The sequence below is a fragment of the Saccoglossus kowalevskii genome, chromosome 6 (genome assembly GCF_978046115.1).
Source record: "Saccoglossus kowalevskii chromosome 6, keSacKowa6.1, whole genome shotgun sequence".
NCBI classification, from domain to species: domain Eukaryota; kingdom Metazoa; phylum Hemichordata; class Enteropneusta; family Harrimaniidae; genus Saccoglossus; species Saccoglossus kowalevskii.
Window position 1 is genome coordinate 25,227,066 of NC_140646.1, and position 17,618 is coordinate 25,244,683.

General features: G+C 35.7%; 2 protein-coding genes across 2 annotated transcripts in view; one reads left to right on the top strand and one right to left on the bottom strand.

Moving 5' to 3' along the window:
• The window catches only part of LOC100376799 (gamma-soluble NSF attachment protein-like), a 42,345-nt gene extending 33,876 nt beyond the window's left edge, over positions 1–8,469 (top strand). Inside the window, exon 10 of the mRNA XM_006825073.3 lies at positions 6,847–8,469. Coding sequence (XP_006825136.2) covers positions 6,847–6,978 — 132 coding nt within the window. The 3' untranslated portion in view covers positions 6,979–8,469. The remainder of the gene's footprint in view (positions 1–6,846) is intronic.
• Positions 8,470–8,817: 348 nt separating this feature from the next.
• LOC100376951 (MTOR-associated protein MEAK7-like) overlaps positions 8,818–17,618 on the bottom strand; it is a 46,492-nt gene continuing 37,691 nt past the window's right edge. The window contains exons 6-8 of the mRNA XM_002741592.4: positions 11,225–11,343; positions 10,668–10,847; positions 8,818–9,493 (exon numbers count right to left, since the gene is read on the bottom strand). Of these exons, the coding sequence (XP_002741638.2) occupies positions 9,347–9,493; positions 10,668–10,847; positions 11,225–11,343 (446 nt within the window). The 3' untranslated portion in view covers positions 8,818–9,346. The remainder of the gene's footprint in view (positions 9,494–10,667; positions 10,848–11,224; positions 11,344–17,618) is intronic.

Below are 17,618 nucleotides of genomic sequence, written 5' to 3' on the forward strand. Positions count from 1 at the left end.
TGTTTTTTTGAAAAGTTGGAGTGTTGAAATAGCGTTATATTATGGGCCATATACATTCCAAGTACTATTGAGGTTTAGTTCACTTCAAACCAGGTCACTTACCTCTGGGTGCAATTGTTTGCTGCACAAAAGCACTATTGGGTTCCATAGAGCTGCCTGTATGGTACCTACCTATACATTATATAGAGTCAAAGTTGTATGGTGCCTAAAATGATAAAATGAGCATATTTATAAAAATGTTGTGCAGGTCCTAATATCGCAAGTTTAAATCTTCCTGGAGATTTGAACATCTGAAGTGAAGCCTGCTGTATCCTTGGTGAGCGTGCCTTGAAGGACAAACCCTCTATAGAGGGGGACTGGGCTCAACGAGAGGGGAGCGGAGCGGAGTTGAAGCTGGGATTCTAATCACTTAGGAATGTAACTGTAGCGCGCGGGGTTGGGGGGTGTTTTTTTCTCAGTCTCTGTTTAGTTCACAGTCACTAGAGGGATTAAAATCCGAATAAATCGATCAGTACTATTTTTTATTGATTTTTTCCAAATTTTTCCATCATTATTACTATATAATAATAAAGTTATGAAACTCGGCCGCCAAAAAATCAACACTTCATTTCTTTCTTAAAAACTATTCTTTCCTTCTGTTTAGTTTATTTCCTTCAAAACCAGAATAATAATAAGTTTATTTCACCAGAAGCATGACTAATAACATAAATGAATAACAGAAAGGAAAAAAAATCAAAAAAAGATTTAATAACTGTATCAAGATGTTTTTTTTGTGAGTGCTCTGGTGCGGGACATAGAAATAGTTTTAGAAATACTAATCTAGTCCCTCACTCTTCGGATCGAAATCAAAACAATTAAATACTGACTGGGGTATGAATGACACAGTAAAACTTTACCTATTATGTGTACAAGAATACAATATACATACAACTAATCTAACAAAAACATTGAAATCTAAAGAATAGTATAAATTAAACAAAACACTAGAAAATAATAAAAAAAATAAAATAACATAAAATAAAGGTAATCAATTTGACAGAATATATGTTTTCAAGGAAAGTGAGAATAGTTTTCCAGTTAGGCATTCCAGTGAGATGATGCTGCATATTTAAGGCTATGTTTGTTTGAAAGTAATGGTTAACAGGTTTTATGGAACGGTCATTATTCACGCATACAAGATTGAAATTTTGTTAGTTTGTAGATGTCCAAAATGCTGAGTTGTTGGAAGGGAGGTGCAGTAGGAGTATTAAAATTGGAAAAGGTAATAATGGCACTTGTCATTAATGTTGGAAAGGTTAACTGTGTTGTCTTCGATGAACTGAAATAAATTTGTATCATCTGCAAAAAGCTTAATATGGTGAAATTAACGATGTCATTTATGTAGATTAAAATAAATTTTTGTGGGACCCACATTTTGTTGTTTTATAGGAAGATTGGATAATGCCAATGTTAACAGATTGCTGGCCATTGTAGTAGGAGGCCCCTGATACCGTAATGGTAACAGATTGCTGGCCATTGTAGTAGGAGGCCCCTGATACCGTAATGGTAACAGATTGCTGGCCATTGTAGTAGGAGGCCCCTGATACCGTAATGGTAACAGATTGCTGGCCATTGTAGTAGAAGGCCCCTGATACCGTAATGGTAACAGATTGCTGGCCATTGTAGTAGGAGGCCCCTGATACCGTAATGGTAACAGATTGCTGGCCATTGTAGTAGGAGGCCCCTGATACCGTAATGGTAACAGATTGCTGGCCATTGTAGTAGGAGGCCCCTGATACCGTAATGGTAACAGATTGCTGGCCATTGTAGTAGGAGGCCCCTGATACCGTAATGGTAACAGATTGCTGGCCATTGTAGTAGGAGGCCCCTGATACCGTAATGGTAACAGATTGCTGGCCATTGTAGTAGGAGGCCCCTGATACCGTAATGGTAACAGATTGCTGGCCATTGTAGTAGGAGGCCCCTGATACCGTAATGGTAACAGATTGCTGGCCATTGTAGTAGGAGGCCCCTGATACCGTAATGGTAACAGATTGCTGGCCATTGTAGTAGGAGGCCCCTGATACTGTAATGGTAACAGATTGCTGGCCATTGTAGTAGGAGGCCCCTGATACCGTAATGGTAACAGATTGCTGGCCATTGTAGTAGGAGGCCCCTGATACCGTAATGGTAACAGATTGCTGGCCATTGTAGTAGGAGGCCCCTGATACTGTAATGGTAACAGATTGCTGGCCATTGTAGTAGGAGGCCCCTGATACCGTAATGGTAACAGATTGCTGGCCATTGTAGTAGGAGGCCCCTGATACCGTAATGGTAACAGATTGCTGGCCATTGTAGTAGGAGGCCCCTGATACCGTAATGTTAACAGATTGCTGGCCATTGTAGTAGGAGGCCCCTGATACCGTAATGGCTTATTTTTTGTAAAAGAACATCATGATTTATTGTGTTGAATGCCTTCCTAAGGTCGATGAAAATATCAAATCATTGTCCAGTTTTTCTGCAATGTCAGTAAACCAGGTAGGCCAGGACAAGTTTTTCACAAAAGCCAATTTAGGTGTTAATAAGTACCGGTATATGATTTTGATCGAGAAATTCAATAAGTTGTTTGTTCGTTTGTTAATATGACCACAAGTATTTCAACAGTTTCTACCAATCTCAGTTCAAAAAGTCACAGAGTAATACAAGAACTGTAAAACTGTATCATACTAATTCAACCTCAATTGACGCACTTAAATAGGTCTTTGTTATCTTCAGTAAAATGATTACCTTTCGCACAAAATCCAACTTTCCTTTGGCATAAGAGATCACTTTGAAAAAGTACTAACAGGGACTGTGTCATATTCACTCCCTTGTCATTCATTATTTCATAGCTTGTTTAAAAATGGGCAAGTTTACATTAGTTGTGCTATGTTTTTATTTGTGTATGCTTTATATGCCTTGTTTGTCAATATTTTTACATATACCATATGTGACAATTTTATTTTATGTATACTGGATTTTTAAAATATGATTTATTATGATTATACCTGGCATTTACATAGCTGTATGCTCATATTGTAGTAGGTATCTACCATGGTACTGAGTATGCTCAAGTATATACTCCAACAGCAGGAGGCACAAATCACAAATTAAATACTGTAAAATACTTTATTTTAGCTAGATTTAATTTTCACTGAGAAGACTTTTTGTGTGTTTTTCATGGAATTTAATTTCACTGATTTTTGACGAGTTGGATGTAAATTTAAGGGAAACAGGTATATTCGCTGGATTTTATTTTCACCGAACCACTCCTTCAGCGAAAATAACGAAAATTAATTCTAAGCGAAAATAAAGCACTCGACAGTAGTATGCATTTGAGTTTTTGTGTAAACAAGGTATTGTACAGGGGTTGTAGTCATGGCATGGGAACACATTGAAAATGGTGTGTTGCGATGTGACCACTGCCCTGCACTGCTAAATGTCATTCACTGAATATTTAACAAGGATAGAATTTGAATTACCTGACCGGTTTATCCAGTTTCCACAAACTAAATTTAATTGTAAACAAAGAAAGATTCTGGGCGTAAACGTGCTTGATGACAATACAAAATATCACCTTTTAAACTTACTGCAAGGAAAGGACATTTTTAGAAAATGTTTCAAAGGGGGTAGAGCCTTGTGTTTGGCCTGGAAGCTAGGTTATTTCCGTTTCTTTTTCATCTTTGAACTGGGCTCTTCATCATGAGCAGCTGCCAGTGTTGTTGGATTTATTCTAAAAAAGGCTTAGTCCCGCATCACTGATTTAATTGAACTGTCTTCTTTTTTTTTGACTTTATTTGAATACTCTGAGCTAAACTTAGAATCTCCAATGTTTATTAACCTTCTCCTAGGTGAAGGTCAGCTATAAATAGAATCATATTTGTAATTAAACCATTAGAGTCGCATCTTTACCAGTTTCATGTGAAGTTATTTGACACTTAGGCAGAGAGAAATGTCAGTGACCCGTACAACTGAACGGGCGGTGTTTTAACGAGGATGCTCTGCTGTACTGACGGCAATCAATCACCACCGGATGGCACCACAACATAGTAGCCGATTTAAAAGACGTAACCGCAAGAACTTTAAAACTGACATTCCTAAGATTCTTATTTCGTTTATTTTACCACCTCTGAGATGCTGGTACAATTCGATTAACAGTGTATAGATATATGTGGTTTGGTTTGATAACTCCTCTTATCTCTGTGGGCTATAGGTGATGTATACTGTAAATAGCGTCTGTTTATATTTGCATGCACTGAAATATTTACAGAAAATACTTCCATTCCCAGGTGCCAACCTTCAAAGTATGTCATGAAGTATCATTCCTTGTATATTATTTTAAGAAGAGGCAGATATTTTTTCGTTGGGTATTACATAAACTAGTATTGTTTGATCAGACGAATATCAGTATTGCAATACTTTTAGTTCAAGTACAATATTTTTGTTATTGAGCATTATCTATGTAAATTAGTCTACTTTGCATAGTAAAACACCAACCTGGATAGTAGGACCAGGTATTTTAAAAGTACTTTGTACTGTTCATAATATTGATTGCTTACTTGTACATTATAAGAATTTAAATTACTGTAAAGGGGGTAATTATTCACTGGGTTTTAATTTAGCTTATTTCGCTGACTGGAAAAATGCGCTAAATTAAAACACAGTGAATATGTAAAATTTAGCATAGAACACATTATCTAAATGACGAAACCTTGAATTTAAAACCCATTGAATATGCCTGAAATGGTAAATCAGTGAAATTTAAACCCAGTTAAAATTAGTCATTTTACAGTAGATTTCATGGTTCTGGTAATTATGGTACTCATGCATAAGATCTACCATTCCCTTTAATAAGTTTCAGTTGGTGAATTCATTTTTAAGTCTTTGTTGTATCAATGTAAGTCCTTTTACTATCTAGTATTTGTAAACTGCAAACTGTGGTAGTCTTCGTTAAGTAGACCAATATCCTGGTAGATGATCTGATTTCTGTTTCTACCGTTTTGCATGCATGCACTGAAACCGGCATTTAGTTATAGGCCAGATATCCATGACCTTATTTTTTGTTCACTTAATAGTGTGTTTTGGTTCTGCTTTGTGATTGATTTTTTTTTTGAAGGGCCTCAAGGAAAGTGCGTGAAATAGTGAGAAAGCATGTGTGAACAAGAACTGAAATATAATACACAATAATAAAGCATTTCATTAGATGGCATGACTAGAAGTGGTATAATTACTTGTGTCATGATCTGCCAAAGGTGCAATGACCAGCTCTGCATAATTTTTAGGTCAGGTTCTGCACTGTGATTGGACACAGGTTGTGAAATTGACATGTGTCACTCACTTCATACTGATTAGCATTGTTAAAGTTCTGGCAAGTCTCCTTGACCCTTGACCTGCTAACTTTTTTTTTTTTACCATCACATCGTGGAGTCCAAGATATACATATATATATATTTGTCCTACTTTTCTGACCCTGCTCTGCTAATTGTCACAAACTATTTTTGGGAGGGGACTTGCCCTTTTTTTTCTCCCAAGAGAGGCCATCGACTTGCATTCTCTGCACAATGTAAAACTGCCAAACAATAGTTTACAGTGACAGATGCCTTGTATACTCTAGTTTAGTGAATGATGGGAACAATCCACGGGTTTGTTCTGTGGGTATTTAAATGCATGAAAGAGAAAGATTGTTTGTATACTGCTGTTTATATTAGTAGCAAATGAAAATTATCCACTATTTCACTTTCTCAAAATGCAGAGATACACCACACATATGTCAAATTAAAGCTGTATCAGGGGTTGAAGCATGTGAACCTGATCCAATTCAAGATAGAAACCACATCAAGTGATCAATGAGATGACTGATCAATGTCAATGAGATTCATAAACATTGTATTGGCGCATATACTGATTGAGCAGTACCGTAAAATCTGTATTAAAAGCCGCATTCCTCATAGAAGTCGCACCCATTCTTTTTGAATAATTGAGAACCAAAAAAAATCATCATTTCTCATATGTGTAGATGCTCTAATAGAAGCCGCATCCTATCTGTTGCATTGTACCATTTTAATAGAAGTAGCGGTTTCTAATACAGATTTACAGTACTATGAATCAAGTAGATACTGTATTTGCTCTATAAATCATTCATGAAAAACAGACTCCAGATTGTTTATGGACAATATAAGTTATATTTTAATAGTCCTGCATATAATAAATTCAATTCTTTGTCTGGGTCAGCTTCTTTTGGAGAATAGCTGGTTAATCCTTGTTCGAGCAAAGTTTGACATGGGAACTTGTAATTTTGTTGTCTGTGTGCGTGTTTAGAGTCATTCTACTTCTAATTAACGTACATATATCCATATATACATTTCCTGCCAGGAGGATGAATTGCTAAAATATTAGTGTAGCAGAAATTAGGGCATGGTATGTGTGTGAACAAAATTTGGCAGAAAACTTACTTGCTTGAATCACTTTACCACATTAGATTTGTGGTGGTTATAAACATTAGTTGTACCAAGTAAAAATTACTGTTAGCTTAATGACAATGCTGTCAGTAATAATGTCATGGGCATAATACTGTATTTGCTGTATTTAAAGTGCATACAAGCCAAGCATGAATTATTTGTTTTATTTTATATTTTGAGCACAGAACATCTCCATCTTTCAAGTGCAATGCACTACTAATAAAGCAACTACAGTATTAACAAACAAACAAACAAAATGTTGAGAAATACTTCTGATCAGTCTACTCAAAATAGCTTCAACCTTTAATATGTTTGTTGGTTTGGAATCTCTTTACTCAATACAAGTTTTTGTTTTTATTCATTTCCACAGTATGCCAAGTTGGCAAAGAGTATACATGTACCAGGAGGCGGTGTCAAGAAACCAACATCTGGTGCATCAGAAGGCGCGATTGGTGATGATAATGAAGGAGAAGAAGATGAATACGCTGGAGGATTATGTTGAACGTCCCATCCCATTCACACACTGTCAAATACCGTAGTACAAATGACATGACTTGATTTAAACCACCGAGTCGGACCATGCAGCTCAGGTCCTAACTCTGTATGTGTACTGTAGCTAAACATAAACCTTGAAGTCTTGTTGTCTACTATATTTTGTCTTTACTCTAACATATGTTACTTGGTTCATGAACCATATTTAAAATTTACAGCGTTTTGGTGTTATCCATGTCAGGTTCTACTAAAGTGGAATGTCATTCTGCAAATAAGTTATCAAGACAACCTCAAATTCCAGCTTGCTTAGCAGTTTTATCTTCACTAACACAACTGTTTGTTTGGATTAAGTAGCAACAGGAATTGTCATATAAAATCAAAATGTGTATCACAAAACAATCTTAAATGCTATACATTGATTTTTGTAACAAGGTCAATCGGAAAATCTGATGTGACCCGGTGACAGTGACTTGTTATGCCGTGAATACCATTTGATGTATGACACACATTACTTCATATTTCAAGGTGACTTTTAACAAATACCGGAGATTCTAGAAAAGCTAAGACGAGGATCAAATTTGCACTGACAAACAGCGCCCTCTATGGTCATATAAGTGTTAAAATAATAAAGTTTTTTTTTAACTTTGGGCAGAATATATATCAGATTTATAATAATTCCTGTGTGGTGTTGAAATTGAACTTGTGTATATTTGCGTACTTTTAAAAACTGTTTTAATATTAGTTAATTCAACCATGGGCAAACTGAAATATATCAGACTCTTGATAATTTCATTATTCCTGTGTGGTGTTGAAATTGTATATTTGGGTACATTTAAAAACCCACTCTGCAATCTTTTTTAAAACTATGTGATGCATGTGTAATGCAATAAATTAATATCGTGCGAAAAGCTTTCTTATCTAGAACTTTACTTGTAAATGTAAAGACATTCTTGTATTTTCTCCACAACAGGTGACATTGTGAAATTTAATATTACTGTATCTACTATCTTGGTTATTCCTCTTTATACTTGAAGCCAATGACCTTCTGTAGTTTGACACTGAAATGTAAATGTCTTGTGTATAGGAAGTCATTCAACTGTTTGTTTGAGTAGTGCCCTCCCCTCATGATACCACAATATCCATAGTAATAATCAATACTATTTGTGTGCGTATGCCCTTCAACCAAAGAATCCAAACGAGTGCTCCAATTCAATTTGATGTATAGTTTTAAAAAGATTTACTTCATATCTGGTTTTAGTTGTCACTACTAAAGACTTTTGAGAATGACATGAATTGAATCAAACTTGCATCTGATCCATTTATGCAAATTGTTTTACTATCACCTCGTTCAACATAATTTGCTGACTGGTTTGCTATGTACATCTTGAACTTGTTAAATCGAACCAATAGTACAAGGATGTGATGTTGGGCAGAATGAGAGGCAGTTCAAATGTACATGTAATTTATTTTTATTAATAAAAACAAACATGGTGGCTCTGTATTCTTTGGCTGTATGTTGCAGGTCTGGTAAAACAGCTAAGTTGAGAAGACATTTCTGGAGAGCTATTCTCAAAAGGCAAAATCCACAATTTTTTAGGTACACATTCATGTTAACACGACGAGCAAATATGCCCAGTAAACTGGTTAGTAAACTCTGTCTCAATGTTGGTTTGACCCAACAAGTTTTTATCAGATTACAATCTGGAGATGTGTGTAGAGAAAACCAGTCAGCAAGAAACAATATGGGGGCGACAGTAAAAAAGGCATTTACGTAAACTCCTTTTTCATGATAGATCAAATGACGTGATTATAGAATTACAGCAAAATATGTAAAAATGGAACTATGAAGTATTTGCGATGTGTAATATTTATTTCGAATTTAATAAAATATATGCTGGATTATAAATTCAATGCTTGTAAAATTATTCATTGTAAATTGCTAGCAGATACAGATTACTGCACAGTCCTGCTTTCACAGATTCATTCATGGTCTTCACTGAGGATCACGGATGTTGAAATGCACAATTTGTCTCATTTCTTGTAATAAAATCCTTTGTTTGCCGGTCCATTGAATTGTATATGCCAGATTTCCCATAATAAGACTATAGAGGGCAGTATTGACATTTTCTGATACCAGTGTAAATGATTCCCAGTTCTTGGTTGCTGTAAGCGCTGAAAATTTGGCTCAGCAAGGCAGTCTTCCAACTTAAATGGTGGATCTTAGAATATGTAAAACGCGATTTCATGAGGAAATTTTTTTTTTGCTAAAACTTTAAAATCCTATTGCACTATTCGATAATTACATAATGCCTCACAAGGACACAAGTTGCAGATTTGTATATATTAAAAGATTCAATTATGCTGGAGAACTGAATTATTCACATGGGTGGCAATCCTTTAACTTCAGGAATATCTGCTGAAGGGTCCTTTTCTCTCAGTCCTTCACTCTTTCGTTCTTTACCTATTAATTCCAAGATGGCTGCCGCTTCAGGATCAGCATCCAGAATGCTAGGTTTATCCTCATCCTAAATGGTAATATAAAAAAAATTATCCATCAAGAGATATTACATAAGGATTAAGAATGCATCTTGGACTGGGATTTTATCAGGGTTTGTGGACCCTAAAAGGGAAGTCTAACAACATGGTGCTCTTAGATAAAAGAGCTCCACATATGCAGGAGAATTTTCATTCTTTGGATATTCAAATTCTCGAGGTAGACATCTGGGCATTTTCATCACATGGCAATCATCACTGTGAAAACAAAGGCCGAACACTCTCAGAAAACGGTACTTTGGGATAGTTGTTGAAACTCCCCTGAACAGTGCAACAAGATTACCCCTGCGTGTGCAACATATATAAATTTGATTGTTCGGGATTACTTCAAAGTTGAGTTTGTGTTGTTTTCTCGAATTTAGCTATTTTCACCAGCTCTGCGACCCGCGCTCCACAGCTGTACAGAGCCCATAGAAATACATGGTACAGTGGTGTGCGTCTTAGCAACGAGGAATGTCTTGTGACGTAGCTCCGCCTCCGAGGATAATCAAAATTATGTAGTCCACCATTTTGATTCTCCAGCAGTGGATTATGGGTAGGGTATGACAACATAACCACTATCGGTAGCATACCAATGTCAACCAGTATAGAATACGTATAAAATGGTTGACATGGCAACATATATGTACCTGAAAACAATAATTTTTACATTGTTCCACCAAATGCTCAATTCTTTGTATATTTTATACAATTTATTTAGGAGAATAGCTTATACAGGTTGTATAACCTGTTGACTGCAAAAACATTCTGTTTTCAACAATCTATTTTCAATCTTGCAGTATTTCTCAAGTTATACATGAAATAATTGGTAACAGTGATTACCCGTATGATGTCATATTTTACCCATAATGTGTAAAATCGAAATGGTGACTACAGATACTGATTATGAAGTTGAATATCTGGATAATAAAAAGTGATATAGAAAAGCAGTGAACTGCATTCTTTTCCATTTGTGGAGCTCTTTCTTCTGGAGCATACTTTTAACACATCACAGCTGAAGCTATTTTTTCTCATCAATTTTGGCTGTGAAGGCTTTCAGCAGACAATTGTTGAGGTATATAGATGGATTCCACTCATCTACTAGTAATATATCACAACACATACAAGTTAATATTATACATGACATTATAAAAATGAATTTATTACCTCTGAGATCACTTGGATTGGACCCACATGCCACACTTCCACAACATCTACTTGAAAGTTTTCTTGTTTTGAGAGTTGTGGACTGTCATACGTCGTGCACCGTGGTTTTGCCTTACTGCTGCCTTTGCCAAAATTGGCATCTATCCACAAACCAAAGTAATTTAATTGACCACCCATGCCCTGCAATGGAACATTTATAGAAATCATGTCAAACTTATATGTGGATGGAAAACTCACCTGACGACCGTTATTCACTGGTGGATTAGTTTGTGCCAAAGTTGAATCAAGCAAAATACAATACTGAATGTTTTGAAGCAAAGATGATATAATTGCAAAGAGCAATACCGTTAGTTCTGTAAAAGTATACCAAACAAAAAACTTCACTTCTGGCATCAACTTGAATATTGTAACATTCTCAAGGAAAGAAGTGAGTGGAAAATTGTTCCCTCTATAGGCCAAATTGAGAAAACTAGTTGAAGAAATGACATATGCTGTTATTAAGTCTTGCATATTATGGGATGGTGCACAACAAAAGAATAATTTATGGATTTACATACCAATCCATTGGGTAATGTTTGTTGATTCAGATTTATATACATGTAGTGTCCATTTCTCCCAGATGATTCGTAGACTTCCATTGTGGGATATAAACTGAATAGGAAACTAGTTGCATTGCCTGAAAATAAACAATACCAGTTGCTTATACCCATACAAATATGATAAATATCTGTTTTTGTTATTTTGAGTGTCACTATCTTTCTCAAAATTGTAATTGAAACCTGTGAAATGTATTCTTATATAGCTTTGCATAACAGCAGTACTCAATGTAATCCCATAAAAGAGACAAAGCCAAACAAGAAAATATTCTACCGAAGAGCATCATCATTCTGCCCCCATTTTAACTTAAAGAAATATGCTAAATATTTGACAGGACCACCAAAACGCAGTTAAACTGGATCTTGCGTGATCTTAGTACTGTGCCTGACAGCAAAGATGGCCTCTGACAGGAAGTATGATGAAAAGTCGGCATTATGTATTAGCCAATTGAGAACAAATGCATGTATATGCATTGCTTTGTTTTAAGGTAGCGGGACTATTATTTGCATACTTGTTTTCATCTTCTAATTGTGACTAAATGACTACAAATAGACCCGGGAAAGTATATATTTTTAGAATCGCCAGACTTCAAGCTTTTCACAAGTGTATTTTGCATGCCCGTATCTGCATTCTACGACGCGTTACTCAATCAAAGGTGAAACATTACTTTTTCTGTAAAAAAAATAATTACGCATTTATGCTGGCGATAAGAAGTATTTTTTTCACTTTTCCTAGTTGTTCAATAGTCTGGTAAATTGAATGTGTCTGGTCAGTTTTATTCAAGCAACGCGTTTTAAAAAATAGTGTGCTGAATTTCAATTACTGTTTTAGTCACATTGCCCCCAACTCAAACCACAACTCGTTGGTAAATAATCGATGAAATAGTTTGTCTGGACACATTCAAGTTCCTCTCGTTGTCACCTTAAAGCTGTGAAAATTTGGTGTTAATCCGACGACAATAAGTATACGTTATTTTTTGTTAAAGACCTTGTATTTTGAAAAACATAAACTCCTAGAAAACGTCCATGAAGTAACAGCAAAGATTTTCAAGCTTGTTTATCGGCACAATCAATTTGTTTTCCCATCAAGGTCTGTTTTACCATGTGCAGGGGTATTCAAATGTGTAAGGCTATTATAAACCAAATCAAAGAAAGCTTAGAAAGAACTCCCATGTGCTGAGAGTATTGAAGACACATTAAATATAATTCGAAATTACTTAGCTGAAAACTAATTATGCAAATCAGAAAATTAATATGACCAGATTTGAGTGTAAAACTAATGAGGTCTGCGCAATGTAACAGAAAATCTATGTCTCCAAGTTTAATTGAAATGTGATTAGAACCAAAAAATTATGAATTATTATGCTTATTAGGGAATTAATATGAACAGATTTTTACCCCAAACTAATTAGGTTTGTACATTGTCCTAGAGCATCTTTGTACTAAGTTTCATTGAAATGGAATAATTAGTACCGTGAAAACTCCAAAATTTCGACCCCTCTAAAAATTCGAACGCCTATTTATTTGCCGGGTTTTCGGTGTTTTATTTACCTCCAAATTTTCGACTCCACTAAAAATTGCCGACTCATTCTTATTCGAAAATTGCGACCAGTTTTAGTTTTCCCCCAAACGAAAAAAAAAACGATGTGAGCGTTCAAACGGGACCTTCCTCGAAGGCATGAATCCGGGTTTCTGATTGACTGAGAGATTTTTATTTTATTGGTAACGAAAATATATTCTAAATAAACGAAGTTTCAAATAAAAACGAACACAAAAATCTCGGCATGCTGCGTTTCTGAATTGTTGATTATTACTGTACTCAGTAGTGATTATAATAATGTACACAAAATAAATTTGTTGAATGGTTATGAAATACAAATAAAAGTCAACTTAGTTTCATCGTAAGCGAATGATTCCGGTCTCGTATAAACGTTTGATGCTGTAGGATATCCGCCATGTTCTCTTAGGTCAAATAGGTCAAATCGCTAATTAACCAATCAAAAAGCTGGATGATGCCAACGTGTTCAAATTACCATAGCTTATTTAAATAGATTGATGTTGTAGTACGATATTTTGGCTTGGATTTTGATGCGAAAACGGCATGATTTTTTTTAAATAAAAAAATTAGTTGTTTTTAAAAAATAAACTGGTCATCTGAAGAATAATTTAACATTGTTCACAGTGATAACAGCTCATTCTCGAAAGGAAGCTTACCCGCTCACGCTAGTCACGATAAAAATCATACACGTGTACTCTTGAATAGACCATGGAGGTAGAAAAGAGGTCTCTTTTCTACCTCCATGAATAGACAAACGTCAATGACTACGGTAAAACTTAGACTCTATTTTAGCCGGCAGGATTGATTGAAATGTCCGAAAAATGACGCCAAAATACACCTTAAAAGTCCCATTTTATTTTCTTAAATCCCATTTTATTTTTTAATCCAAGGGCGAATTTACGGCAGAATTTGGTCCCTCAAATAAGGGACACGTGAGCTTTGATTCTAACCGGATACATTGCACTGGGTCGGGGAGATAGTTTGCTAAACTTCCATGCAACTTTTGTCCAATGGGTACCTGTACTTCGAACATTCGCAAGTTATTCTAGGTAGTGCGAGACAGCTTTGTCTTTTGACCTATTAGTTTTGTGCTGACCTCTTCTCCGCGTCTTGATGTTTTGTTTTGCTTGTCATAATACTCACTGATTGATGACTTTGTTTAGATTTTGAGTTACAACTCGGCCACGACCTTTGCTTTTACCGTGAAACATGAGGAAGTTTACGTCAATTGACGGACATTGCATTTTTTAAAAACTAATGAAGCACACTGTCTATCATCCCCATTTTTTCATTTGCTGACTTCTATTCTGAAAAATTCGACCGTCCGAAAATGCACCTTAATTTTGACTCTAAAAACACGTCACATATCTAACACCAATTATTTAAAACCGGTCGAAATTTTGGAGTTTTTACGGTGCTTTAGATATCAGTGTGAAAGCTTAAAATTGGTTAATTATGCAAATTAGGTAATTAATATGTACAGATTTTAACCCACAATTATTCAGGTCTGTCTATTGTCCTACAGCATCCATGTACATTCATTGATATGTGATGTATAGTACCTGAGATATCAGTGTGAAAGTTGGTTAATTATGCAAATTAGGTGATTAATATGCACAAATATTTACCGGAAACTAATTGGGTCTGCATAATTCTAGATTCATTGAAATTTTTAAAACTAGCGCCGAAGGCGCATATTAGTTTTTATGTTTATATAAGAGATTGCATACTTACCTTTGGTTAATGAAATTTTAATTTCATAAACAAATGGGATAATTGCCAATTATCATATAATACTGGTTAAATAAAATCGAAATAACAGTGGATAGCTCCCGTAGGGGGCGTCCTTCCCCTGTCATCTGATTTGCATACTTCCAGATCTTTTCAATTGATGTATGCGCACGCTATATACCTCACGAATAGAACCTCACAGATACGACCTCACGAATAGGACTCAGGAAGTGACGTATTGATTGTTCAATGGCGTTGTGGCACATTATAATTTAACGTTGCCGGGCCCATTAGTATCAATATATTTGGTATTTCGTAAATAGAAACTGAGCTCGCGACGTGGACTCGGGTCGCACACAGTCGGACAGAGCAAGGGAGTGTTTGGTTATTGAATGACCCTTGGTTTGCGGTGCTACTATTCGATGACTCGCGATGTAACGGTCGGTACTGTGACTGATTCAAACGCCGTGTGCCGTTATATTCCTGGGCACAGAATGTGTTTTGAGGCCTTCGAGTTCCAGTTCATAATCTTCAACTTACCGGTAGTGATGTTTTCAACAATTAGATTTTTCGGTACTTTGTAGAAGTTGGTCATGGAGAGCGACACGTTTACTATAGAGTCCTGTAGGTCCTAGCGAAGTACTCTGATGACAACAAACAATGATGCTCGCAAGATAATTCTAAAATAAAACAGCGTTTGCTTATAATTATAAATGTGTGGGTTGAATAGAACTGCGGTGCTATCTAAATTTAGCTTTGAAAAACAGATTTCCAAATAATCTGGGTGACAGGAAACTCTCAATCTATTACATAAAATATACATGATTCGTCTTCATAGACTAAAAAAATATTTGACCCATTATTTGAATTGACCATCAGCACTAAGTTTCATGTTTTAATGCTGTAATGGAATTATTTACGTTCAACAAACTTATATAGAACTCACGGTTTCACGTTTTGTCACAGTCCGTGCTATTACAGAGAATGGCATTTTCCAGTACACTAATAACGCTTTATAAATTCTCTCAGAGTGCAAATTTTATTTCAAATGACAGCAGTGTGATGATACCATTCAAGGGAATGTTTTATTTGCAAACTCAATGTCGAAATATGTAAGATGGTATGTTTTAATAGGTGTTCTAAACTCCACTTCTTATTTATATTAGAAAAGGTCTTAAAACTCAGGCTCCATTTTGGGTAAATTGTACTAAAATGGATATTCAAATTTCGACATTTTGATGAAGATGTGTTGTCATAATAAGACATAGTTCTACATTACACTGAAAAGAGTTTGAAATGAGAACTCCGTAGCGCAGAATGTACCTATACCTCTCCAACACAAGGAGCTTCAACTTGGCAGTGAACCCCTTCCATTCACGGTGAATCGTCATTTAAGGATGTAACCCTGCATATTGTCTGTCTTTCTGTTGTCTAATAAGTATATTAAATGAGATTGGGTAATGGCAAAGAAATATTATTTTCTATTGCTATTTTGACAAATTATTATACTCAGTTTAGGTGATGAATTCCACGTCTTTGTTTCACTCATTTAATGAAATATACATTGCACTTACTACTAAATCAGAAAATACAACAACAGCTACATACAAATTAAAACAATATAGAGTACTGAGGCCTTTCATAGAAATGTAGATGTTTTAAGAATTATCATATTTCTACCGTTAAATGCGATTTCAACTTGTTCATTAGTACGGCTGCCAGTGAATGCAATTCATATTCACATAACTGACTTGCAGTTGATTGCCGAATGCTCTGTGAATCAAAACACATTTAAAAGATGCGTAAACTAACCACTGAGCTTAATGTTTCATTTCGCCACGGTTTTGAGAATATGGGCTACTGGCAATAAGCCCCTGCAAAATTCGCCGATTGGCTTTAATACTAACCTCGGAGTATGCAATGTTATTTTTCTTTTAAGGGGCAGTTACACGTGATTCTTTGTGAACCCTGTGACAGACTCATCAAGGCGTAAAAGACAAAATATCCGACATGTACATATAATACACATATCCATGTGATACTAGTATATGACCCAACCATCCGACTACACTATACATATCCATGTGATACTAGTATATGACCCAACCATCCGACTAAAACTACACATATCCATGTGATACTAGTATATAACCTCAACCATCTGACTACAACTACACATATCCATGTGATACTAGTATATCACCTCAACCATCCGACTACAACTACACATATCCACGTGATACTAGTATTTCACCTCAACCATCCGACTACAACTACACATATTCATGTGATACCAGTATATCACCTCAACCATCCGACTACAACTACACATATCCACGTGATACTAGTATATCACCTCAACCATTCGACTACAACTACACATATCCACGTGATACTAGTATTTCACCTCAACCATCCGACTACAACTACACATATCCACGTGATACCAGTATTTCACCTCAACCATCCGACTACAACTACACATATTCATGTGATACCAGTATATCACCTCAACCATCCGACTACAACTACACATATCCACGTGATACTAGTATATCACCTCAACCATTCGACTACAACTACACATATTCATGTGATACCAGTATATCACCTCAACCATCCGACTACAACTACACATATCCACGTGATACTAGTATTTCACCTCAACCATCAGACTACAACTACACATATTCATGTGATACCAGTATATCACCTCAACCATCCGACTACAACTACACATATCCACGTGATACTAGTATATCACCTCAACCATCCGACTACGACTACACATATCCATGTGATACTAGTATATCGTCTCAACCTTCCGACTACAACTACATATATCCATGTGATACTAGTATATGATCTCAACCATCCGACTACAACTACACATATCCATGTGATACTAGTATAGTATATCACCAACCATCCGACTACAACTACATACATCCATGTGATACTAGTATATCATCTCAACCATCCGACTAAAACTACACATATCCATGTGATACTAGTATATCACCCAACCATCCGACTACAACTACACATATCCATGTGATACTAGTA